Source organism: Pangasianodon hypophthalmus, chromosome 4 (genome assembly GCF_027358585.1).
Source record: "Pangasianodon hypophthalmus isolate fPanHyp1 chromosome 4, fPanHyp1.pri, whole genome shotgun sequence".
Lineage (NCBI taxonomy): Eukaryota > Metazoa > Chordata > Actinopteri > Siluriformes > Pangasiidae > Pangasianodon > Pangasianodon hypophthalmus.
The window spans coordinates 20164144-20188992 of NC_069713.1; the positions used below are offsets into that span (position 1 = coordinate 20164144).

The window sequence follows — 24849 nt, forward strand, 5'->3', positions numbered from 1 at the left end:
TAATGAGTTATGAATACTCTTGCCAATTTTCCTATTCCAAAGGAGGAGTCTCCTTTTAGGGGCTGCCGAGTTGATAGCATTATTGCCCTTGGAAGTATGTGAACACTGTTGTAAATTTGCACTTTCATAAACTACAGTAATTAGGCAAACAAAAGGTCAGTCTTATCTAAACAGTTCCAGTTACACACAAAGGACATTTTCTTTTTGCAAAACCTTCCTTTTCAACAAAGCATGACAATAAGATTTGAGACACAGAAATTAGGACTGTATTGTTCTGCATGGTTTTATAGATATTTCACTTTAATGACATTGCACATATTCCCTTCCAAAGAAATCCAAACCAAAAAAAAAAGAAAAAAAAAAAAAACGAACAAAACAAAAACAAAAAACCAACCAGTTTGCATCTTTTATGATTAGGCCTATTGCATTTCCCCCACATTTAGCCATTGGTAAGGGAATGGAGACATACTCTATACACACAACCCCTCACACGTTCATAGTTTTTCCCCCAAACTTAAAGGGCCAAACTGGTTCTTATTTCAGCTGCTCACACCCATAATCACTGAATTAAATGGGAGACAATGCAAATATATTGGGCTTTCCGAGCAAGTCTATTTTTTGATCCCCCTAAAGACATTAAAGTCCAAAATATATTCGTCACTCCTCTTCCCTCTCGCTCACCAAATGAAGGGTCCACACTAAAGAGTTCAGGCAAGAGGTATGGAGGAGGGAAGGGTAGTGTGCATCAGTTGTGGGTTTGCTGAAACACCACCCCAGCTCATCCAGAAACCTATGCAAAACAAGAGATACAAAATAAATAAGGAATGTGACTAATAAGTGAGGAGGGGAAAAGGAAAAAAAAAATGATCATGTGCCAGTTCTTTGTATGTCAATTTTATATTTAGATTTACTAATGGTGACAATTTCAAATAGTTTGTTTCATCAGACATATATAACATCAGAAATGTTTTATTTCTGATACACAATGAAGTAAGACAGTTCAGCTTACTGTGGTTATGAGAACAAATCAGTTTAATACGACTATGCCAGGTTTTTGCTCATATAAAGAAACAGTGCACACAGATAGATGTGGTTCAAACTCGCTTTTGAATAGACCAAGTAAAAAAACTAAAATAAAATGTATGCAAAAGTCCTCCTATAATTATGCTGTAGATGGCAATGTCTCACATCCCCATGGTAACATTAATTAAAGTGAATTTAGTGTCTGTCGCTAAGTCTCCAGAGACTTGTGGACTACATAACCAGTAAGCTGCTTGTGCAAATCATCAGCACTTTCTCTAGAGGAGAGCACAAATTAACCAAAATACAGAAAGCTTTAATTAACATGAGGACTCTCAAAAACAACTGTAATTGTGCAATGCTTACAAATGCATGGTCTAATCTTGTTTATACTGAATAAGTCTGGTCTTTGGTAATAAGACTGTCAACAGCTTTCTAAGAATGGACAATTTTAGGAGTGTGTCAAATCAAACTCAGCTAATCCACAAGAACAGGACTCATGTAGGTAATGATAAAGGGGACCAAAAAGGGCATAATTAAAAAGAACACTAACATCTGAAAAGAACTAATTAAAAATAAAGAAGCGATCAGAAATGCAATAAATAAATAAATAAGCAGAAAAAAATATTCAAAAAGTATTCATTACAAAATGGTGACCATCTTTAAGCTGACACAAATCAGCTTAAGCAATGCAATGTAAGGTTTTAAAGCTTTTATTTGACGAAAAAAATAAAAAATAAGGTCGGATGAATGAAAACAGACATTTTACTGTTTGGTGGTTGCTTTTAATAATATGGATTTGATGATAATTTGACAAAATTCTTTTAATAATTTACAGTTATACACAACCCAATTTATCATCCAAATAATCATTTAAAATGTACATCCGAAAGAAAAGTCTGATTACAATTTGAAACAATTTGTTAAATAAATCACTACCATGTTTAAAGATTTGCTATTCTATTTCCTGGATCAAGCAGAAGTTCAACACAGTTGAATCAACTGAACCAGGCCAAGTCATTCATCTTAAACCATCCATTGCATTTTAGCTGCAGCTGTTGTATGAACATTGCAATTCTATACCCCTTGGAACTATTGCACCAGTTTAGCTCAGAGTCCCACCTCTTGCCAGGGTCATTAGATTTCTTCCAGGTCATGGAAGTCACGCCACAGGCATGGCATCAGGAGCCTGTGGAGAAGATGTTTCCAGAGTGTTGGAGAGAGCCACCAACCATAGGTAAGAAATAAGTAGATTTAAATGTGCTATTTAAGCTTAATGCTACTAATCAGCCATTATTACAGCTTATTTTTTATTTTATTTTTTAGGTGCTCATTATTATAGCACCAATAAAAGCAGTCAAAAGTCAATGCGATCAAGGCTACAAATTCCTTTTAATAATATGCAATTGTGCATATTGATATGAAATAATCATTAAACTTCGCTGACTGGTGCATATGTCAACATATGGTGAAAATATGTGAAATGAAACAACAAGAAAGCATGCAGTCAAAACTAAATCTCTACTACTCACCTCAGCTGCTTTTGGGGAAGCTTTCTCGGATTGTTTTGGTGAGGTTTTTGGGGAGGCTTTGGCATCAACTGGTTTAGAATTCATAGTAGGTGAGGCAGGCTCTGCTTTGTCAGACTTATCTGCACCATCCTGTCAAGAAATAGACAGTCATGGAATTCATGGAATTTCCCTTGTTTGGTGTGCACAGAGATGTAACGTCCAATTCATTTTAATAAACAGCAACTTTAACTTACTTATTTAACCAACTAACTTGAAACAACACATAATACTCAGACGACAAATCAGTCTTATATACACAGACACACACACAAAGTATCCACTATATAGCCCACTGACTTTCCAAGTTGCCTTTCCTTTTTCTAACCATCACATTAGAGTAATAAGAGTGGTACTTTACTTTAGAGGTTGTAGAGTCAGAATTCCTTTGTCTACGGCGGCTGAACTGTCGACGTGATTTCTGAGCCTGCCCATCAGCCTGCTCTCCATTGCTCGGACCTTCTTTGGGAGTTTCCTTCTGGTCCTCTGCAGGAGTGGCCGACTGACTCTCTCCAGGAGGTGGACGTGGACGGAACGGCCTGAGAAACACCCACAGATTTCAATACGTCAGTGCCTCAAAAAGAATTCTAGGAATGGAAATTAAACTGCAAAAGTCTTGATCATACCCTGATCAGTGCTTAGATTCCCAAAAAGATGGATTTAGTTGTAATATTTCTGAAACCCATGAAGCCTCACCTGCGGTATCGAGGTCTGAACCTGCGTGGTGGCGGTCTCTGTTGGCTACCATCTGCTACCTCCTTCTGCTCACCTGCTGATTCTCCCTTTAAAATAATTATTAAAAATCCAAATGTATACTATAACTGAAATGCACTACACTTCAAATATAAAAAAAGATGAGCATTCTGTGTACCATAACCCAACCAACATATGCACAGCAGCAGCTTCTGAATGAACAAATAAAGCTGAGACATAACTAGCAACATGAATCAACCCTTAATGCGCTATTAACCAAGACCATCTTACACTGACAATACACAGAATATGCATTTTTATCAGAACCATGGAAATACAGGTACACCGAGCACTCACCTCAGTTTGTGGCTGCGTGTCTGGTCTCCTGCGCTGACGGCGGCGCCGTGGCCTGGGCTGTGGAGCTCCATTTTGTCCCTCCCCTTCAGAAGTGGGACCAGCAGAGGAATCGCCCGTTTTCCCATCATCCTGTGCCGGCCGTGCAGGACGGGGAAAGAAGCGCCTGCGGAATCTGCGCTTGTTTGGGGCGTAGCGGCTGCCTTTAACCGGAACCCCACCTGGACCAGTCACGTTAGCAGCTTCTGAGCCCTACGTTCAATGAACAGAAGTCAACAAGTTACCATATACTGCAAAACCATCATCTGGGGTAATACTAACATTAAAACTGAACATCACTTACCTTGGCTGCCTCAACAACATCAAACTCCACAATCTCCCCATCCCCTACACTCCTGAGAAATTTTCTGGGATTGTTTTTCTTAATGGCAGTCTGTTAAAAGTAGAGAAAGTAGAAGCATTTTTGTTGCCATATATATATATATATATTCTACACACACACACACACACACACACACACACACACACACACACACACACACACACACACACACACAGGTTGTTAGTTAAGTGCGTATGTCTGGTTTCTGGGTTTAACGCATAAAATTGTATTACAATAAAGGCATTATATTGGCATGTTATATAGGCATTATATTGCAAATATACTTGAAATGGGAGCTGGGTTTCTCATTTCAGTATTTTGTCCAAGTTGCAGTGTGGAGGAGTTTTTGTTAAAAAGGAAGGGAGGAAAAAACCCTACTGAATCAGGGGAGACAAAATGCTCAGTAATACAACAGATGTCTTGATCTTGACATTTATGTAATAGTATTCACCCAAGGAATAAAATACGACAGGGAGTGCGGTTATAGGGAAATATTCAACAACGAGGTGGTATGATGTGACCTGATATGAGGCAGAGTTCCTGTTACCACCCCACCCAGTTGCTTTTTCCCACAACAGCACATCCCAAAATTTTTATTATTTTATACTACAGCAATTCTTTTAATTAAAGAATGACATCATGTGTTTTGTCCATTTATACTTACATTTTTAAAAAATAGTTCCTGTCATCAATTATGTTATAGTAGCCTTAAAAAGTAATTCCCCTCACTTTCTCTTGAAGAAAAAAAAAAAAAAATGGAGCTGGTTACTGAGAAACCAAAAAGCCCTCTTTCCTTTGACTTTCCTTAGCAGAAAACTTATATAATCTGTACCTCTGTTAAAGTGCTGACACTGGAGACTCCTTCCAAAAATATTAACTGTCTCCATACAGAAAGCTTTACCATATCAATAATTAGACAATTTTTATTAAATAATATTTTTAACTAGTTTTTTATAAATTTTAGTTTTATGTGGAACATCCGGAACACATTTCCCTGGGTTAAGTTACTGTGGAAACGATGACGTATTAGAATGAGGGCATTAACATAAACCTGTGATTTGCCTTACAGCCGGAACTACTGTCGAAGCTAATGATAGAAAACACCTTCTGACTGAACAGAAGAGATAAAATTTCGCTGTGGTATAAAATATTATACTACAGCACGGTGTCAAAGGTGTTGGTCAGAATTGGCAGGAAATTTATACGCATACCTCATGCGCCAGCTCAGATACGTCAAACATCACCACGGCCCAACTTTAGGTACGAAAGAAGTCCGACTACATGGTGACAGACAGCCAATCAGGGGAGAGAAAGGGAGAGTGTGAAACAGACAAGATAGTCAATGGGGAAAATGGATTTAGGACTTTTTAAATCAATATGTTCAGTTTTTTCCCCTGGCAGAACAGGTAATTTGTTCCATAATTTAGCATGAAGCTGGTGAATAATAAATAGCCAATTTATCCTTGTTGGGGAATTTGTATCATAATCCAGTTGTGAGGTGTTTTTAGCAGACTAACTCATGATAACCATGAGTCGGTTTTTTGATCAAGTTTTTTGATCTAGTGACTAACAAGTGGTGTGTTTTTCTGTATTTTTACATTTCAAGCTGTTATACTGGGTAAGAGCGAGTTATCGGGGGGGGGGTCTGTAGTGCTTAGTGTAAAAACACGGGCTTGTCACTGAAAACAAATCAGGTTTTAAAAAAAAAAAAAAAAAGAAAAAAAAAAGAAGAAGAACTATAAACAAAGATGTCTGTTCTCCAGCTTCCATTTTCAATAACTAGCTATCATCAGTGCTGTCATAGCTTCATAGCTAACCCTAACCCTGTCATAGCTTCATAGCTAACCCTAACCCTCCGAGATGTGCGGCGCCGTCGCCGAGCTGAGACTGCAGAACAGCAAGTAAGGTTTTGCACTTTCACTTGGTACTCAGTAACAGACAGTCACATTGATGTGCACGATCAAGTTTATGCTTCTAAAGTTGATGCTTCTGTAATACTAAAGAACTATATCCTCATAGCATGGGCAAATCAGCATGGCTTGGCAAAAATCAGGTCGCTGACAAAACCCTAATACATTTTCTTACACATGAGGTTTGATAGTGATGGTTACATGGCAACCACACACACACACACACACACACACACACACACACACACACACACACACGAAGTCAGGACACTGAATTCTTTCTTACCTGATGGACAAATACGTCCTCTTTGGTGTCATTTCTACAAGGCACATAAAATGTTTGAGACGACACAGATTTTCACAACAAAATATAAACAAAATTCTCAAGCATTCAAAGATGAATAATGTATTGACTAAAAGGGGTCACAAGTCTTTCCCACGTACCTGTTGATGAAGCCATAGCCATTGCGTACATTGAACCATTTCACAGTTCCTTGCACCAAAGTAGCTGCAACAGCATAAATGTAAGGCCTGGCATAAATGACTGACACTTTTACATGAAGGATTCGTGAAACACAGCCAACCACACTTTCAAATCATAAGGCATGTTGTACCAACCAGAGAGCTCAGGCCCTGAGAGTAAATCATTAACCACAAGCTCTGATAGAGCTGTACATGCTTGTTTTAAGGCAGGACAGCATTCACCTGAAGTGGCCTAGTCCACTTCACCACAACCAAATCTCACAGCATGCAGACGTGATTTGATTAAGATGAGACATTCAGAGACAGGCCAGAAATTAGTTAAAAGATGATCCCCCCCGCCACCAAAAAAAAAAAAAAAAAACCTGATCCTGCGCAACAACCCCTGCGCAATAAACAGCACGTAGGCGACTGACTAAAGGCCTAAAGAACATTCAGGTCACACAGATAAGCAACAACCTGCTCAGGAATCTAGCTTTTCCACGAAATGCTGTCTGCAATAAACGCCATTATGGCTACTTCAGCGTGTCTGAGGTGTTGTATTGCTTGATCCACTGTCATAAGGACAATGTTAGGGAATTTTTAAAGAAGAGTAACTTTCAGCTTTGAGCCACAGTAAGCACATAACAAGCCTATATTAACTCTGGTTAAAAAGAAGAAACCGAACAGCTAGCATGAAAGCGTAATGAAAGCAGCGCACTAGAGAAGACAGAGTGGTCAGGAAAAAGCAGCAACACGTGGAAGTAGGCTGAGTGTTCCTCAGCTGTGGCTCTGTAACACCACCACCACCACCACCGAGGCGTTCAGCCCTCAGCTCAAACTGAAACTTACACGCCACTCTCGAAAACTCCAGTTAAAACATTATATGGTACAGACACGAGGAGTGAAAGTTCAAGTTAAAGTCAGTTTAAGACACACTAAAGCACGACATGTTAACAAGTCCATTAAGTTTGTGTGTTTTAGTGCGCGGATACGATTTTTAACATGGGTGGCGTTTCGTTTTTATTTTTTAACAGGACGGACTTTAGTTGAGGCTGAATTGTTTGAGAAATTCCTACCAATCACTTTTCGCTCTGGCTGAGCTGGTCCGGTCGCTGGGGCTGACAGAGGAGCGCCTTGCACTTCTGTGTCGGTCATTTTGGCTCATTTGTCCCCCTCCCTCCTACTCGCCAAAACTCCCTACAGCCGCCACCTCAATCGCTTTATCCCGAGTCCATGACTGGAATGAGTGCGCGAGCTGCACTCCTATTGGTCCGCCGCCGACCAATCCGCGAGCAGCAGCTACGCCTTCACTTCATCAATTTGGAGTGGGGAAATAAGTGATAAAGACCATTATGGCTTTTGACTTTACTAACTTTTCAGCAAACTTCAATCGGCAAATGTGCCTAAAATTATTGGCTGTAAATTAGGTTTCAATCTGCTATATTAAAAAAAAACAAACAAAAAAAAAAACAAGGAGCGTTACCGGATTTTTAATCCAATCCCAAACATTATTCATGCTAGATATATTATTATATAAATGCGTTAGTGACAATAAAGTGATCGCGAAGTTATTCTTTATTTATGGAAATATAGATAATTGGACAAGACCATGTTCGGATCTTTGTGCCCAAAACAACAAACAAACAAAAACAGCATGCTTAGTAGCACAATATATCCGTTTTATTATTATTATTATTAGTAGTAGTAGTAGTAGTAGTGGTAGTAGTAGTAGTAGTGGTAGTGGTAGTAGTAGTGGTAGTGGTAGTAGTAGTAGTATTGTTGTTTATTTAAAATTGTATGTATTGTATGTATGAAGGACTGAACATCAGATGTCATGGTTTGGAAGGGGCTAGTTTTTTTTTTTTTTTTTTTTTTTTTTAGTTTTTGGTATTTGCTTATTTTTTTATTTTTTAATAATTTCATCTTTTACACATTGCATGTATGACGTAAAGTGAACGTAAGGAAAATCACTTTATACGGTTTTCTAATTGTTTTTGGTTTTGGTATTTGTCTATTTTCAAGTCTTTTTTTTTGGCTCAGAACTGATGTGTCTGTGTACATGCTCAGCACTTTGTAGACTCCATTCTGCTTTATTGATCCTATCAGCACTGATCTCGCTAATGGCTTGTTAGTCATGTTATTAAAGAAAACCATGATGATGTTTTGTAATGACAGCGGTGTATCATTCCCACACTGCACTGCACCAGCCATCTGTTAAACACATATCAACTCGTCCAGCCGTCAGTGAGAAATTAGAGCAGAGTCTGGGCCAAATCACTGAGAGCAAACTCTAGTGTTGAGCTGAGGAAAAGGCCTGTCCTTAGCCTCCCTTACTCTACCCCCTTCTACCACTAAAAGTTCTCCAGACTCAAGTTTCACACGGCTATATTTATCCAAACAACCCCAGACTGGCAACACTGGGCCGACCATGACCATGCCTTATGGCCTACATTTAGGCTTTTCATCAATAGCTCTCTGTTTTCTGTGTCTGCAAGAAAAAATGAGTTTTAAAAGAAGAAAATGTTAATTTTGTTGCATTCTTTGAGATTGCAAATACAAAAACAGCAATTATCGGTTAATGTAGGGTGGAAAGAAGTATATTTTTCTTAAAAGATAAAGCCTCATGCGTACGTATGCCAGTGTTTCCTTTGATCTCATCCTAAATAACTACTATGCACATGCACATATGCTAAAGCTGTGATCATGAACGGAGACGTTAATGCGCATGTCTGAAAATGAGGAATCGTGGCGTGCGTAACACAGGCTACGTAGAATTTTGAGGAATATGGTTTTTGCCGTATCTTTCCGCCCCTAACTAGCGGAACCCATCTGGAAGAATAAATGGGGGAGAAACAAGAACGTGTCTATAGAGAGGAAGCAAATCGGACATGTTTAGTAGACAGTTTACACAAACCACTGTAAAATGCCTTTCGCTCGTATTAATGAGAAATCGCAATAATGAGAGGTCTATATTTCACCGCTAATGGATCAAGCGGCCACGAGGCAGAGCGCGCGCTCACGCGACCGCGCGCCCCGCCCGACCTATAGAATTTAAAGAGCGAAGGGCGAGCGCGCATGCGCAGTGAGGAGGAAACTGCTGAGGTTCGTTTCATGGCTATGTGTGGCTGAGTCAAAGAGAGTGAACGAGAAAAGCTAGCGAGAGAGACAGACAGAGAGAGAGAGTGAGTGAGTTTGGGGCTCACACTTCTGTCGGCTGCTGACCTGTGCGTGTGGCCTCGTCAAAGGCTCGGACCTGCTGTTGGAAGAGGAAAGACAGGGGAGAGAGAGAGAAAGAAAAAGAAACGCCTGGAATGACGGTAGCGTCCAAAGAGCTGATTTAAGGCAGAACAGGGGCAGTGCGCAGCCACGAGCAGCCGAGATAAGCGAGCAGTGAAAAGTGAGCCATCCAGCAAGACTAACTCAGTTGGTGGATTGCCCCATAACGTCTAGGGTGGAAAAGATCGCAAATTAGGTGAGTAGACGAACTGAAGCTTTGAAATGAGCTGGTAACATGGCGCGATCTCGCTTTAGAGTAGTCTCCTCCTTCCAAACACTCGGTCATCTACAGCTACTCTTTTTTTTTTTTTTCTCCATATTGCACACTGACTTGATCCATTTTACACTGCTAACTTCACACAAAGCGGTTTTCCGAGCGGGCCTATGGCTCGGTGTGTTTGCGCTAGTAATTTTGGGATGGGAATGTCGGGATGACGACAACAAAAATTTCTTTAGGCCTCAACTTCAACTTTGCGGAACTGCAAAATGTAAAAATACATCTCCGAAGATCTAGTCGAGTTAAAACGTGCAATCTGGCAAGAGATCAAATGCCTGGGATCATAAGTCAAGTCCATGGCGGGCCATGCAGCGTCCCGGATTAGCGCAGCTCGCCGCCGTTACAGCAAACCTCGTGTTAGCTTTATAGGCGTTAACAGGCTAAAGTTGGGCGCTCACTTTGAGCTCAGCCCGTCGCCGTGTGTAGCCGTGTGTGCACCGGAGTGGCCGCGGTGAGCATGAGCTCGGTGGGACTCGAGTGAGCTGCAGTAGGCCGCAGTGAAGCAGACCCAGGCTCTCTTCAGCCCGCTTTGTTCAGCAGTGTGTAACTCAAACAAGCGCTTGAGCGGGCCTTCTCAGTCTCGCCGACTGTCGTTAGCATGTTAGCATGCTGGCGCCGGCGGATTACCGCCACAGTATGGAAATGGAAAATTGTGACCGGTTTTGTGGGTGCCCCAAATGTCAAACTATCATATTTAATCTGATGAAAAATTAAAACGCCTGACACGCCGTGCAGACTTGCTAACAGGCTGTTTACGGCGACGCGCTAATAGCATGGAGACAGCATGACTTGACGTTTGGGCCCTTCCACGTGAGCGCGTGCGCGCCGACATACACCGCCACTGCAAGCAATATTCACTATATCTGTCACTAGCTGCTGGGAAATCTAAGATTGCACAGATTTTTATGGCTAATAATTAGTTTAGAGTAATTTGGGGGAAAAGTGTAGTTTGAAGGATTTCTGCAGCAGCATGGCTAACAGGTGCCATGCCTGTGTTACCTAATTTAGCACTCCTGTTCGAGCTAGCGACACACCACCATTCAATTTTATACCTCCAAGAAACATTTACTTTTAAAAACACGAGACTGCCTAAAAGTTATATTAACAACTTCTGACTCTAAAGTGGTCAATAAAGTAGAAACACTAGATGCATCATGGCAAATTTCCCACTTTTTTTTTTTTTTTTTTTTTTGTCAAGTTATTCCACCAGCATGATGAACATCAACTCCCTAACCTAGGAGCAGAATATAGTGTCATATTTAATGTTTGTCTGCCTTCAGGATACAAAATGGCAGATGCAGATTTGGACTTCACGACAGGTGATGCTGGGGCTTCCACCACCTACCCCATGCAGTGTTCTGCCCTGCGCAAGAACGGCTTTGTGGTGCTGAAGGGTCGACCATGCAAGATTGTGGAGATGTCGACTTCCAAAACTGGCAAACATGGACACGCAAAGGTGACTGGACAGAGTGAATTACACTTGACTAGTCTCAAGTGTGGCTTTGTTTCTAGGTTCAAATCTCCTTTAGAAGCCGTTAGAGATACTAAGTCATTTAATTACGTGCATCTTATTGTATACCGTGTGTTACTGAATGGCTAATAGTTGTATGTGTGGACACCATGCAGTTTATCAAAAGGTACAATAGGATGTCTAAAGGTTTGAAATGAAGATCTTTAACTCTTGTTTTTGTTAACAGGTCCACATGGTTGGCATTGACATCTTCACTGGCAAAAAATATGAAGATATCTGTCCCTCAACTCACAATATGGATGTCCCCAACATCAAGAGAATGGACTATCAGGTAAGGGATGTCTCATAAACCTCTGATCAATTATTAATATTTCCCCTTTAAGAACAAAATAACCAGATTAGGAGAGTTGTTCATGTTGGCTGTTTAGAAATATAATGACCGTTTGAGATGTTTAAAAATGTCTTTCTAACCCTGTCTTGAATCCTCTTCCTATCCACAGTTGATTGGCATCACGGATGGCTACCTGTCTCTGCTCCAGGACAGTGGTGAGGTCAGAGAAGACTTGAAAATGCCTGAGGGAGACCTGGGCAAAGAGATCGAGAGCAAGTTTGATGCTGGAGAGGAGATCCTGGTAAATGCCTTTGACTCTGCTCTACCATCAACCACATGTCTTTGTTAGAGTGCTTATGTAACTCTTGTGGACTAATTGCTTGCTTTGCCTGTTTTTCAGATCAGTGTCCTGTCTGCAATGAATGAGGAGGCTGCGGTGGCCATTAAAGCCATGACTAAATAAAACGCAGCAGGTACACGGAGCTCTCGCGTGTGTGTGTGTATGTGTGTGTATGCATGCTCACCTGCTAGCTGAGAGTAACTGTGCTACGCTAGTGTGCCAACAGCAAAGCACTATTCCAAGTGTTTACGTTATATTCCAGCAATTAAATTTTTTTCAGTCAAATAATTATCCATGTGGTGATCTCAATAAAATATACTATTTAGTTCAAAAACTCTTCAGTGTGTTCACTTAACTGTGTATTCTGGGAAAATATTTCTGTACGACACAATGTATAGAGTTCACTATAAAAAAAAAAAACGGGACGATGATGGTTTGCTCTTTGCACACTGGTGCTTGCATGACCACCATAGTAACACAGATAGTAAAAGATACATCCTTTGTATTCACATTGTTCTGTACACCATAACAGACATGATGGATGAACAAATTGTACATAGGATGTTATGTATGTTCTGTATTTTGTACTACCTGTATTACATTTGGTCTGTTAACATGGTGGGGTTAATTGTTAAAGAATACAAGCATTAAAAGGCTGCTGCTCTACAGAAGCTGTTAAGCCTTAATCAGTGGTGTATTTGGCATGAATATTAGAATGATCCCTGTAGCCACAGCAAGTGTGTGTGCTAATTTATAAGCTTTGTTTAACCACCTGATTGATAAATGCTTGCACATACGGGCCTTTCTAAAACTCTGAACCCAGCTACCTGACATTCAGAAAATTTTCATCATCAGAAATCAAAAACATCGACACATGTCTGGTCAAGTTGTCATTCTGGATTTATAATGCTAAGTGTTAAGACCATAAGTTTTTTGATAATTCTAGTTACTCATGCTGTCCACATTTTCCTTTCCTTTCCCTCTGGTCTTTTTAATTGTAAATTTTCCTCTTTATATACATTCCTCTTTCTTAGTTGTACTCAACCCCTTTGTTTTTCATTCTGACTTGTGCCCTTACTCCGGCCTGTTCTTCCTCTACCTTCCCTTTCTCACTTTCTCTCAGGTATTGGCAAGATGCACTGGACCTGGACAGAAGGAGAGAATTACGCCTCAGCAATGCTATTCCCCCTGTTTTTTCTCTTTTATTTTTAATTCTTTGTTCTCTCCCCTTCTTTATGTACTTTAGCCTGTCTTTGGGTTGGAAAAATAGAAACAAAAAATAAATAATTGGAAATGGTTGCAAATGGACAAATATCTCTGTAAATACACTGAATATACATTAATCAACAATATTTTGAATGTATATATTAGAGGAAAAAAGGCAGAATGACACATGAGCTCTTTAGCTTTGGGAACTGTAAAGGCACATCATATGTATTATACTAACATGGGTGTCTGTTCTCATTTTGTCTTTGGCTTGTTTTTTCATTTCCTTTTTTAATATTTACATTTGTTCCAATTACCACCCTTCTTTTCCATTTTAAATTGGGCTGTTGTAAGTGCAGAGGCCAGTTCTAATACAGGCACTGTGGTAAAAGGCAAGACCACCATGTGTAGTAGGATGTGGTGTGGTCTCCTCTCTTCTTCACCCACTCCTTTATCTTCTGGTAGTCGAAATATAGAAGATGGGGGAGCCATCCTGATATTGAGTAAACAGGTGTATTTAGTGAGAAGTAAAAAGGTTAATACAAATGTCCTGTTTACACTTTTTTTTTTTTTTTTTTTTTTTTTTTTTTTTAAACATTAGTCAGATTTAAGAATCTGTTTTCTTGTAGAATAATGGTTTCACCAAATGTTGAACTGTAGTCTTAAAATAATTGGTCTGAAAAAGGTCATTGGTGGGGGAGTCACACTGTTACTTAGCCTAAAAAAAAAAAGAAAAGAAAAAAGAAAAGAAAATAGGGGGAGTATAGCAGGCAATGCTTTTGGTCTCAGTACATTCTCAGGCTAAGAGATAACCACAATGTACAACTGTCATTCCCTTACCACCTTTTAAAAGGGGCTATTCTCCAATAATGATTTTAATTTGGTGAATCCTTATCCCCGTGAGTCTGGCTTTCTCTGCTGGCTCATATCTGAACTTGGTGTTAAGATAATTTCTTTTTACTTTCATATTACCTAAGCAGATCTTTTGTTTGTACCCTGACTGTGATAAACAGCTGTATTAAACCAAGAGATTCTCATAACCTAATATTAAAATGAGCACCTACATGTTGCCTTTTCTGTTTCAGTGTCTGATGGGCATTCATTATTCATTATTATGCTTACATTGTACAGAATTATTGGAACTCTTGATGAAAACAAGCAAAATATTTGTATTTACATTAATAAAAAGCTATTTAAACCTCATTAAAATAAATAGACTGGAATAATAATCTTAGTTCTAAGGAAATGTAGTGTGGCTTTCTTTCAGGTCCTTTTAGGTAGGACATTTGATGTATAGGAAGTGAAGTTTAAAAAGAGGTGATTTTGACCTAACTGAGAGAGGCGAATGCTAAAAAGTAAACTCGCATGCAACAACTGCTGTTAGAGCAGCACACCTGCAGGCTTAGAAATGTGTAAGCAGTAGGCTTGTGTGATATTGATTTTTTTTCCTGTTTGCAGTTTACCATTTTAAAAATTGCAATAAACAATTTAATTGACCAGAACCGAAAGCCTAAAAAGGCAGCAAAACAAGCATTTCCACCATTTCCATTTTAAGGATAGTATGGTAGGGTGTAATATTACTGGCTGTGTAGTTGGGAACTGCTGGCTGGCAGCACCAAGTGTGAAAACTCAGCTGCATGGTGGATTATCATTCTAATAATGTTGATGCAGCTGCCCAAAGTGATTGAACGTATCTTAGTGCTGATCGGTGCAGTTCTCTCCTGGGCAAAAAACAGAAGTGTGGTTTTTCTGACCATTTTCAGATGAAATATTTTGGTGGCAGCCCTAATAAATATAGTTAACTGTTATGCTTGTCTAATGTTAGCTACATTGAACCTCCATTCTCCATTTACCTTTGCAGAGAGCGAGAACTCCCTATGAGTCCTGAGAGCCCTGAGAGTATGTGAGATGGGGGAAGGGGGTGGGGTTTCCAGGCAGTCAGTTAATATCTGAGAGTTCAAAACCTGAACACATCATTTCAGATTTACATTGGCTCATGTGCCATTTTTACTGGGGAGAGAAAGAAGCTCTTTTGTTGTATTTTTGAGTGCTACTCCATATTAGCACACCCTGATGTTAAACTGCAGGGCTCCTACACAAAATGCGTAAAGGTTGGCAGGTCTGCTGGCAGGGTAATATTGTGTAGAGATGATTAAATCATTATAATTGCACAAGCCTAGTAGACAGAATTTTTCTTCCGCATAAATTGTTATGCTTGATATGAAAACACTAACAAATACACGTCATACCTAATATTAACTGGGGAATATGGACTGTTTATGGAACATTGATAACTGATGATTTGGGGATTTTTTCCTTGCCAGAGGCCAAGGCACAGTTTAGTACATTAATCTAGTTCAAGGACAGGCTAGGCTAGCTTGCAAGGTCTCAGCCTAGGTGCATTTTTTTTTTTTTTTTTAATAAAGAGGAGCGCACTTCAGCACCAACAGAAATGTCTTAGACAGGCCATTTCAGTCTTAACAAGAATCTTGAAATTTTGTGCATGTAGTAGTCCCTCCTAATCAGCTCCAACTTTAAAACCTTGTTTTAATATTCAGAGCAGCCTCCCTTGAATCTTTAATAAGCTACAAGATGTTTTACCATGGAAGATGTCTTCTTTTTCTAGTTTTCCTCAGGGTTGTCAGTGATTTTGGATCGACTGTAAATTAAGCAGTTTTTGGCCAGGTGACAGCAAAAATCATACTCAATTATGTAAGAATCTTCCAATACAAATAAAATCTAGCCATGGTTGTCAAATATAATTTTTGTGTAAAAACAACTGGAAAGTCCTCTACAGTGTTCAATAAACATCTGTCTCTGTAAATGTTTCCAACTGGCATCTAACACTTCTATTTTGCAACAGTCACGTCAATTTGAAATTATGTATAGGATATGCAAAAATCACTCAGTGTTCACACATAAAAGTATATTTTTATTCAGTCTGAACAAAACTGACAAGAGCTACCTAGACAGTTCTATCATACTTGAACAAATGTCTTAAATCTATGAGGTCTAATCACTTTTGACAACAGATGTATCCATTATACAAAAGAAAAATCCAGTGAGCAATGCTTCATAGATGGAACCCCCCCCCCCCCCCCCCCCCATCTTTTTAAGAGAACCCACAAAATCTCTATATGAAAAGTGTATTTATATTTTTGAGACCATCCAAATCAGACCTTATAAACGTTATCTGACCCTTTCTAACCCAGTGTGATGGTCATTTTGGTTACTCTCACATGTTGAGATTTTTTTTATGTGGTCCGCTTTTGGTTACTTGCTATGGTGATAGAATCTCTGTCCAGCTTGTGGGTGGGAGAGGAAAGTGTGACGGGGAGCTGGCTGAGGAGAGCTCTGAAATGGGGCCTGTCAAATACACACAGAAATATTAGTGTTAAGCAAGTAAAATGCAAATTACACACAAAATATCTAAATTACACACACACACACACACAAACACTTTTACAGAAAGGGTAAATGGTATAAGGTGAATAAGGGAAAATTAAATGACATTACGTGTGCCAAAGGAAACAATATGTACGTGGACAATGAGAAATCATTTTTAAAAATGAATTTAGGGTAAATTATCAAATAAGGCTACAGAGCAAGATTTCATTGCTCAGTGAGCTCACCTTTGCGGCAGGAATTTGAACAGCCAGTGAAGGTGTAGGCAGCAGTCCTGCCGCACTTACATGTAGAGCCTGTGCATGCATTGGCCTCAGGGCACCCTGTAACACACACACCTAAAAACATGTAGACATTCCTTTCTCGTCAAGCAGTGTATACCAATTTGATATGAATATACAGCACCTATTGTGTTCGTTTTCATATTTCCTTTTTGCGCAAATTTAAACAGAACAAATGTCTCTAGTAGTCAAATACTACACCATGAATACATAAGAAATAAAACCAGAAGACAAACGCATCACTTCCCTATAACTGCACATGCAGGCTACAGCTACAGACAACAACTGACTCAAAAATAGTGTCAAAAATGAAACCCAGTGCACTCTGATGGTACGCTGGCTATGAAGTTTGTCAGACATTAAACAGTGTTCATGAGGACTTTTTGGTATCTAACAAAAATGCCCCCTCACTGATTCAGCGCATACAACACATTGACAGAAAGCACACCAATACATACTGATGCATAAAAATCATTCGTGCTTCAGTAATTTAGGTCAGTGTTGAGCAGTTTACAGTTCACATCCAGGGCTGTATGTAACAGTGCGAAAAAATCTATAAGGACAGCTTATGGCAAGCCTTGGCTTGTCATGCGTGTGTGTGTACACAAGTTGGGTTAGAACAAACCACATATAACTATAACAAACCAGCAATACATACTAGTGCCTATTCTCAGGACTGTCAAAAAAAAAAAAAAAAAAAAAAAAACATTGTGAATGTAGCCTTAAGAAAAATCTTACATGTAATAACTGAAGATCTGAACAGGCACTACAAGCTTATGCAAAGGTTCTACCACCATCACATCCGTTGGTGTAAGTAGGTTTTTTAAGAATGATGTGAAACCAGAAATCAGATGGTTTTACCGAGTCAGTGAAGCCAGACTGCTGATTGGCATGCTCCAGCTGCTTCTGAAGGGGTATACCGGCACTGGGGAGGAATCCTGTTATAGGCAACAAAAGGGTGTTAACAGTGAATGAAGCATGGATGATCATTAATTACTTACTCATAACCAGAAAAACACCAGTTAGCAATAAGAAAGAATAGCAGCAAAGAATACGTTATAATAACAATAAGCTTGTGTCTACCTGGCTGGGAAGCAAAGTGGCTGTGGACAGCGTAACCCTGTGGCTGATGGGGCAGGTAGGGCATGGTCTGGAAAGCTGAAGCACCTTTAGAGAGTAGTACAAAAACATTCAGTGAGCAGCAGTTCTGTGGGTGGAAACTGTGGGTGTAGGTGAGAGAGGTCTGAGGAGAATGGCCAGACTGGTTTGAGCTGGCACGAAGTCTATGGTAACTTAAATAACTACTCTTTATAACTGTGCTCAGCAGAAAAGCATATCAGAACATCCAACACGTTCAACCTTGATGCAGATGGGCTACAACAGCAAAAGATCACACCAGGTATCACTCCTGTCAGCCTAGGACAGGAATCTAAGGCTACAGTGGGCTCAAATTCACCAAAACTGGACAGTTAAAGATTTTTAAAAAAAAAAAAAAAAAAAAAAAAAGGAAAGAAGAAGGAATTCAGAATTCAGCAATCTTGATTTCTACTCCAACATGCAGATGGATGGCATCAACAGCATGAATCCATGGACCCAGCCTGTCTTATGTTAAAAGTTCAAGCTGGTGGTGGGGTATAATGGTGTAGGGGTATAATGGTGTGTTTTCTTGGCACACTTTCAGCCCCTTAAAACCAGTCAAACATTGTTTGAATTCCACAGCCTATCCGAGTATTGTTGCTGACCATGTGCATCCCTTTATGGCCACAATTCTGTTTTGTAATGGCTATGTCCAAAGCGATAATACACCATATAACAAAACACAAGTCATCTCAATCTGGTTCCATGATCATGTCAATGGCCTCCCCAGTCACCAGATCTGAATCCCATATTTGTGTCTGTATATATAAAAACACAAATACAAACTCTATAGCTGAGCTAGTGGATGAAACATGGGATAACATACTATATTGTAACTAAACTACCATAGTAACTAGTATGGATAAGAAAACGATTTGCCACGAGAGTCATTATGCACACAACAGTAGAGTGCAAGAAAGCCTGGTATGCGCTACTAAAATGCTAACCGCAGATCACAGCATTTAAAAATCCTCAAGTGGATAAAAATAAAAAGGAGCCATGTTATGTTATTAACTTATTGGTGTTAAGTGTGTGAGTAAACATGGAGTAACTGGCTAAGAACAGAAGCACTTTATAACAGAAATGTGAGTTTAATAACGTTTACAGTAACATGACATATTGATTGTTGCCATTTGCTTTAGAAATCAAATAAAGACAGCAGCCAGAGGACCATGTGGCAGGTCCAAAATGGTTGTGCCATTTCATTATTTCTTATAGTGTTGCTGGAGATATTTTATTTCTATACGAATATACCTTCTTGATCAGGCCGGTACATCTTTATGAGCTCTGCATTGTCAGTTATTTGCAGTAGGCCTACATCTTTACGAGCACAGAAGATAGTGGGTGCACATCTTTTCTTTTTCAGCACTGCTACTATTTGCTACTCTTATCAGTTTCAGACATCTCTGAAACACTCCTAAATACTCAGCTATTTAACAAACAGTACTCCTAAGGCTAAAGAATTTGTGTACTTTCCTCTTATTTCTTGGTCTAAGTGTGAAGAGAAAAAAAAAATTATTTCTTCAAAGTTTTTGCCACTTTAAGACCAGCTTATACTCCGAGTAGCTTTATACATACCGGCCCTGATCTGCGTTCCTGAGAAGCTGATGGGGACCGATGCAGCTGGGCCGTAGGTGGAAGGGTGCTGAGCCTGCGTGACTGCATACGCCTCATGAACTGCAGGGCTGGCTGCAAACTGAGCATGCTCAGTAGATCCTGGAGCGAAAGCAGGTTGACCAGGGAAGTGACGGCCCTAATGATCACAAATAATGATTGGTTAGAGACTTGCACTTTGATAAAGACAAGCATATAAACCAGCAGTATAATGTACAGCAGTTGGCAAAACAAATCTGACTCACAGGGATACCAGGTGTCTGAAACAACTGTTTACCACGTTCTGCCAACAGACCTCCAGGCCTACTGTGACTCACAGGACTGCCTGAAAAATAGGTACATATACAGAACATAAAGAATAAAACCATACATCTCTATAAGGCACATCGCGAAGAGACCACAGTTTACATTCTGATGATGCTACGGCCGTCCGTAGTCAAGAGCCTAGGAGCATGACCGCTTCCAAAGACTCTTTCACAGACAGCGACAGCACTAAAGGCTATACGACAAGTATACCATTTTTTAAAGTGATATAGCTTTTTAAAACTAGTGCATCTTCTAAAACCATGAAACACATTAATGTGTCTTAAAACTCACCTTGCAAGCTGAGCAGGTGCTGTCCTGAGTGCAGAGGTATGCTGGATTGGTAACTGGCTGAAGTCAGTGTTGTAATATCACTGTCGATTAGAACAGATGAAAAGGGTGAAAACAGAGAACTCAAGTAAATAAATATGAATTAGCCCCTGAAGATTAGCACAAAATTATGATGCAGGCAAAATCTCTGACCTTTGCTCCTTTCTTCGTCGCTTTTCCTCTTCATGAAGGACTTTTTTAAGTTGCAGGAAGAGCTGATGTTTCTCCTCCTGCAAACCCTGCAGTTTCTCTCCCATCTTCTGTACCTGCAACACAGCACAGGAACATCAGAATACATTCTCTTTGCTACAGAAGCAGAGTTTTGGCCATCGAACATGTGTCCTTTGCTTGAGCAATACTTTTGGCAACTTCCATCACTTTATGACCGTATGCCGAAATGCTTTTTTTTTTTTTTTGCAACATTTCTCAAATGCAGCAACAAACAACAAAATATTCTCAGGAAAAGTGCTCAGTGTTTATACTCATAGAGCAGCTGCATTTTTATTGGCTCTTTATGAGAATTCTTTTCAGTCTATGAAAATAATTACTTAAAGCTGCTGGATGTGAGATTTTGGAACTCTGGTAGAAAAAAAATGCTATCACAATCTACTTGTGGGAGAACATTTCGTAATGTGGGTAGCGCTATACTCTTCCTCTACTGTGAGCTAAGAGTGAGCTGAGTGCCAAGGAACACACTCAGGGAGAATTCAAGGTCTCAAACCACATAATGCGCACTAAGCAATATGTCTAAATAGTAATAAACTAATGCCGTGGTGACATACTATTTAGTATGGCGGTATGCAGTTTGGGATGCAGCCCAATTATTCAAGACTCGCAATTGCTCAGTATTACAGAAGTATGAGTACTATGAGAATATAAACTTACATGTGCACATCACTGTGACTGTCAGAGGGACTGAGTATCAGATGAAAGAGCAAAACCTCTCAACAAGAGCATATCTTTTAGCTATCGTCAACCTTGTGTTACTGTCAAACAGTAGTGTCTGTGCATCGTCGACATGCCGTGGTGTAATTGTGCCTTAGCTGGCCAGCTAAAATACAGTATACAGAACAGCACTAACATTGTTAGCATTTGCCAAAATCCCACACTAGAAGATCACTCACTCTCACCTGATATAACTGAGTTTGAAATACAAACGATACAACTACACAACTGAGTAAGGATACAAATTCCATAATGAGGATGAATCAGATCACCATCATTCACCAGCTTCCCATCAAAACACAGAACAAATGCCTCACCTGTTCAGCAAGAAAAAAACTAAAACTCCTGAATACATTTTCCACTTTTAATATAATATCAGATTCTCTTACTCTTTGACTTCCATTTGCTTTGTTTCCTCTCACTTTCTCTCTCTCTCTTTCACTCCTGCCTGTCACTCGGTAGTCAGACTTCTTTCAAGCATAAAGTTTGATGTGTTTGTATGTGCATTATTTCAGTTCAACCAGACCCCCTGATACAGCACTGACTGTAAATTACTATAACAGGATCATCAGGGAGACTCACAGCAGCCCAGGAACCTCATACTATACAATACTTTATTGTCCACTGATGCAATAATTATGTTTATTCAGTTAAAAAGAACACACTGTAGCTTTCATTTTCATTGTAAAAATAAAACATGAGCTCGGTTTACGCACAGCCCAATCGTTACCAGATTGGAAAAATGGATTTCCACAAATTGTACTTTTAGCTGTAACAATCTAAATATGAGCTTTTTGGTTGATTCTTGCTTAGTTGCTAATAAACAGCACATACTAGCAAACAACAGACCAGTTTTTACTAACATGATTTCCATGTAGGTCTTGCTAAGAATCACATGCACTTCCCTACTTTCATAAACTGGAAAGAGATTCTTCCAGAACCTGAAAGAGAAGCCAAAAAATTGATTACAAGGTTGTAACTAATTCCACTTCTAACTTTCTCACCTGCTCTTTTGTTTCCTCCAGTGACATTCTTTCCTCCATCTCTTTTGTCCTTTTCCTCTCTTCTTCCTCTTTCATCTTCTGTTCCATCATTTTGTCCACTTCTTCCTCCTCTGCAAGCAAGTCAAGGGGATAGTGCAAATCTGTGACTTCTTTTTCTCTATATAAAGCTCTAATGAAAATCCAGGCAGTGGTAGTTGAGCAGTTAAAGTTGTGAGTTCAAATCTCAGGACTTTCAGAAGCATGGTCGCTTGGGTCTAAGGCCAAATTGGACCAGTTTTCAAACAAGTTTGCAGATGCAAAAAGCAAGCTTATGGATTGGGTTTTTCAGGCTAGTTTAAAAATAGGCTTTGTTCTTATTTTAAAGCAAATAAACTATTCAACTTCTGCAAGCAGGCTATGGCAAACAAAGGTAAAGTGTAAACGCAGACCGTGTCTATGACATACAGAACCACTTCTGTTGTAGTGGGAACTATACAGATATTACAGAGATTCTGGTCAGATGGTTTTTGTGTAGGGTGAGGAGAGACATCTAATCTGAAATGAGGGGGGAAGAAAAAAAACATTGTACATAGTTATGTTAACTTGGTCCTCTTTCGGCTGCTCCCGTTAGGGGTCGCCACAGCGGATTGTTGGTCCACGTATTTGATTTGGCACAATTTTTACGCCGGATGCCCTTCGTGACGCAACCCTCCCCAGTTTTATCCGGGCTTGGGACTGGCTCTGAGAGTGCACTGTTGCATGCAACCCTAGTGGCTGGGGTTGGTTCCCTGGCCGGGAATCGTACCTGTGCTGCAGCCTGGCCTAACCACTAGAATTCCAGGGCCCCGTACATGGTTATGTTAAGTGTTTTTCCCAAATAAATTAAGATGGGATGTCACCAAGGGGAAATTTGGGGATCCAATGGGAAATAGGCCCAATGGGAAAAAGAGGGCCCAATGAAGAGGGAAAAAGAAAAAAAAAAAAAAAAGCTCATGCATTGTCATCCAGTGATTGAACATACTGTCACTGCTCTGTCATATACCGCCAATATTTTTGGGCTAGCTCCAGATCTTTTGCATAGGTTGGAAGTTTTTGCTGAGACCTGGCAACCCTGGTCAGAGAGCCATTGAGCTTGTGAGCATGGTCCTTAATTCTATATGAAAATAGAAGAAGCCTTTATTTGTCACATATACATTACAGCACAGTGAAAGTTTTTTCCTTGCATATCCCAGCTTGTTGGGAACGGGGGTCAGAACACAGATTCAACCATGAGGGTCTTGAGGGAGGATTGAGGGTCCAACAGAGGCAGCTTGGCAGTGCTGGGGCTTGAACCCCTGATCAGTAACCCAACGCCTTAACCACTGAGCCACCACTGCCCCTATGAACGAGCTATATATTGTTAAATATGTCTAAGCTACTGGTGTAAGAGGATGAAGGAAAAAACCGATAGTGCATGGTCTACCTTGTCTCTTGCGCTCTCTCTCCCTCATGATGTGTTTGTGTAAAGCTCTGGCCATGGCGTTGGACAGTTTCGGTCTCTCCAACAGGGCAGGCATGGTGACGGGGAGCGGAGGGGCCAGCTACAGACCACACAAACACAGAATTTACCCTCAACACCACAGTCAGATACTCAACAGATTTCATAGGTTCCATTACTCTTACCATTGTTAATCACCAAACCTTCAGAGTGACTTTTATGAAACAGAAAACAGAGCTAACGAGCTAAAGGTCAGTTATCTAACCCCATCTCAAACGTATTCTTGGGGTTTGGCTTTAAAATAATAATAAATAAAGCACGACAACTTACTTTCGGTTTCTCTTAAATCCCTGAAAGAACTCCAAATATTCGTTACCTTCACCTTAAATACACACGACTGACAAAAATTAGAATAACGTATATATTATATTGTATGCTGTTTGTCGCTTTGAGTTGTTGTGTAGCAGCGCGCAACTACTTCCGATGTCACGTTGGACTTCTGATTTCCTCTTCCGGTGCAATCATCAAAAGATTGATACAAACGTCATTTTATAGCAGTATATATTTTTTCGTGAATAAAATCCTGATAAATAAGGTCACGTAAATGTCATAGCCGCATACTTCGTGTTTTTTTTTTTTTGCAATGTAACTCTATTCATTACTAATTACAGATGCGCCATCTATTGGACAACAGGCAGTACTGCAGGACCAGAGTCAGAAATCACTGCACCAGAGGCCACGTTTCAGTACCATAACAACACAATAACACAATCCTTCTTTACCTGTATCCCACACCTGTACTTGTTTTCTCTGCAAATGTAAAAAGCATTTTTTCTGGCTAACTGTTCACTGCAACGTGAGTGTGAGTGAATTTGGGGAAAAAAATTCCAAGAGTACTAACCTATCAGAACAAGACAAACATACATTCTTTACATTTATCATGCTTTTAAGATGTAGATGTAGATTTGCTGATTGCAGCTCATTTTGATAAGAGATTGCAACTCATTTTTGCCTAAATTATGCAACTAGCTCAATCAGGAAAAAAGCTACTCTATATAATATGAAAATAACTTATTTATTCAGT

At 39.8% G+C, this 24849-nt stretch overlaps 3 protein-coding genes across 5 annotated transcripts; 1 reads left to right on the plus strand and 2 right to left on the minus strand.

Annotated features, from left to right (window-relative positions):
• Nucleotides 1–279: 279 nt before the first annotated feature.
• Nucleotides 280–7625, minus strand: LOC113540670 (Y-box-binding protein 2-A). Its single transcript, XM_026937274.3, has 10 exons — nucleotides 7466–7625; nucleotides 6372–6435; nucleotides 6214–6247; nucleotides 3979–4068; nucleotides 3639–3887; nucleotides 3285–3370; nucleotides 2950–3127; nucleotides 2553–2681; nucleotides 2143–2209; nucleotides 280–790 (listed from the first exon to the last, which is right to left on the minus strand). Exons 1-9 carry the CDS (start codon nucleotides 7542–7544, stop codon nucleotides 2183–2185), a joined length of 936 nt encoding a protein of 311 aa, XP_026793075.1. The 5' UTR covers nucleotides 7545–7625; the 3' UTR covers nucleotides 280–790; nucleotides 2143–2182.
• A 1840-nt stretch (nucleotides 7626–9465) lies between these two features.
• On the plus strand, nucleotides 9466–14799 carry LOC113540207 (eukaryotic translation initiation factor 5A-1). 2 transcript variants are annotated; one of them, XM_026936525.3, is made up of 6 exons: nucleotides 9466–9861; nucleotides 11223–11398; nucleotides 11640–11744; nucleotides 11914–12045; nucleotides 12145–12217; nucleotides 13119–14799. In XM_026936525.3, the coding sequence occupies exons 2-5, from the start codon at nucleotides 11231–11233 to the stop codon at nucleotides 12205–12207; spliced, it is 468 nt and encodes a 155-aa protein (XP_026792326.1). In that variant the 5' UTR covers nucleotides 9466–9861; nucleotides 11223–11230; the 3' UTR covers nucleotides 12208–12217; nucleotides 13119–14799. The 2 variants fall into 2 exon arrangements, with proteins under 2 accessions (XP_026792326.1, XP_026792327.1); XM_026936526.3 differs by having other exon boundaries at nucleotides 13208–14799.
• Nucleotides 14800–16201: 1402 nt separating this feature from the next.
• LOC113539952 (G protein pathway suppressor 2) lies at nucleotides 16202–24320 on the minus strand. Of its 2 annotated transcripts, none has more exons than XM_026936096.3 (11): nucleotides 24096–24320; nucleotides 23751–23868; nucleotides 22310–22419; nucleotides 20514–20626; nucleotides 20325–20404; nucleotides 19973–20052; nucleotides 19692–19866; nucleotides 18060–18143; nucleotides 17838–17914; nucleotides 16923–17018; nucleotides 16202–16656 (listed from the first exon to the last, which is right to left on the minus strand). In XM_026936096.3, exons 2-11 carry the CDS (start codon nucleotides 23842–23844, stop codon nucleotides 16564–16566), a joined length of 1002 nt encoding a protein of 333 aa, XP_026791897.2. In that variant the 5' UTR covers nucleotides 23845–23868; nucleotides 24096–24320; the 3' UTR covers nucleotides 16202–16563. The 2 variants fall into 2 exon arrangements, with proteins under 2 accessions (XP_026791897.2, XP_026791896.2); XM_026936095.3 differs by lacking the exon at nucleotides 24096–24320 and adding an exon at nucleotides 23951–24089.
• Nucleotides 24321–24849: the final 529 nt, after the last annotated feature.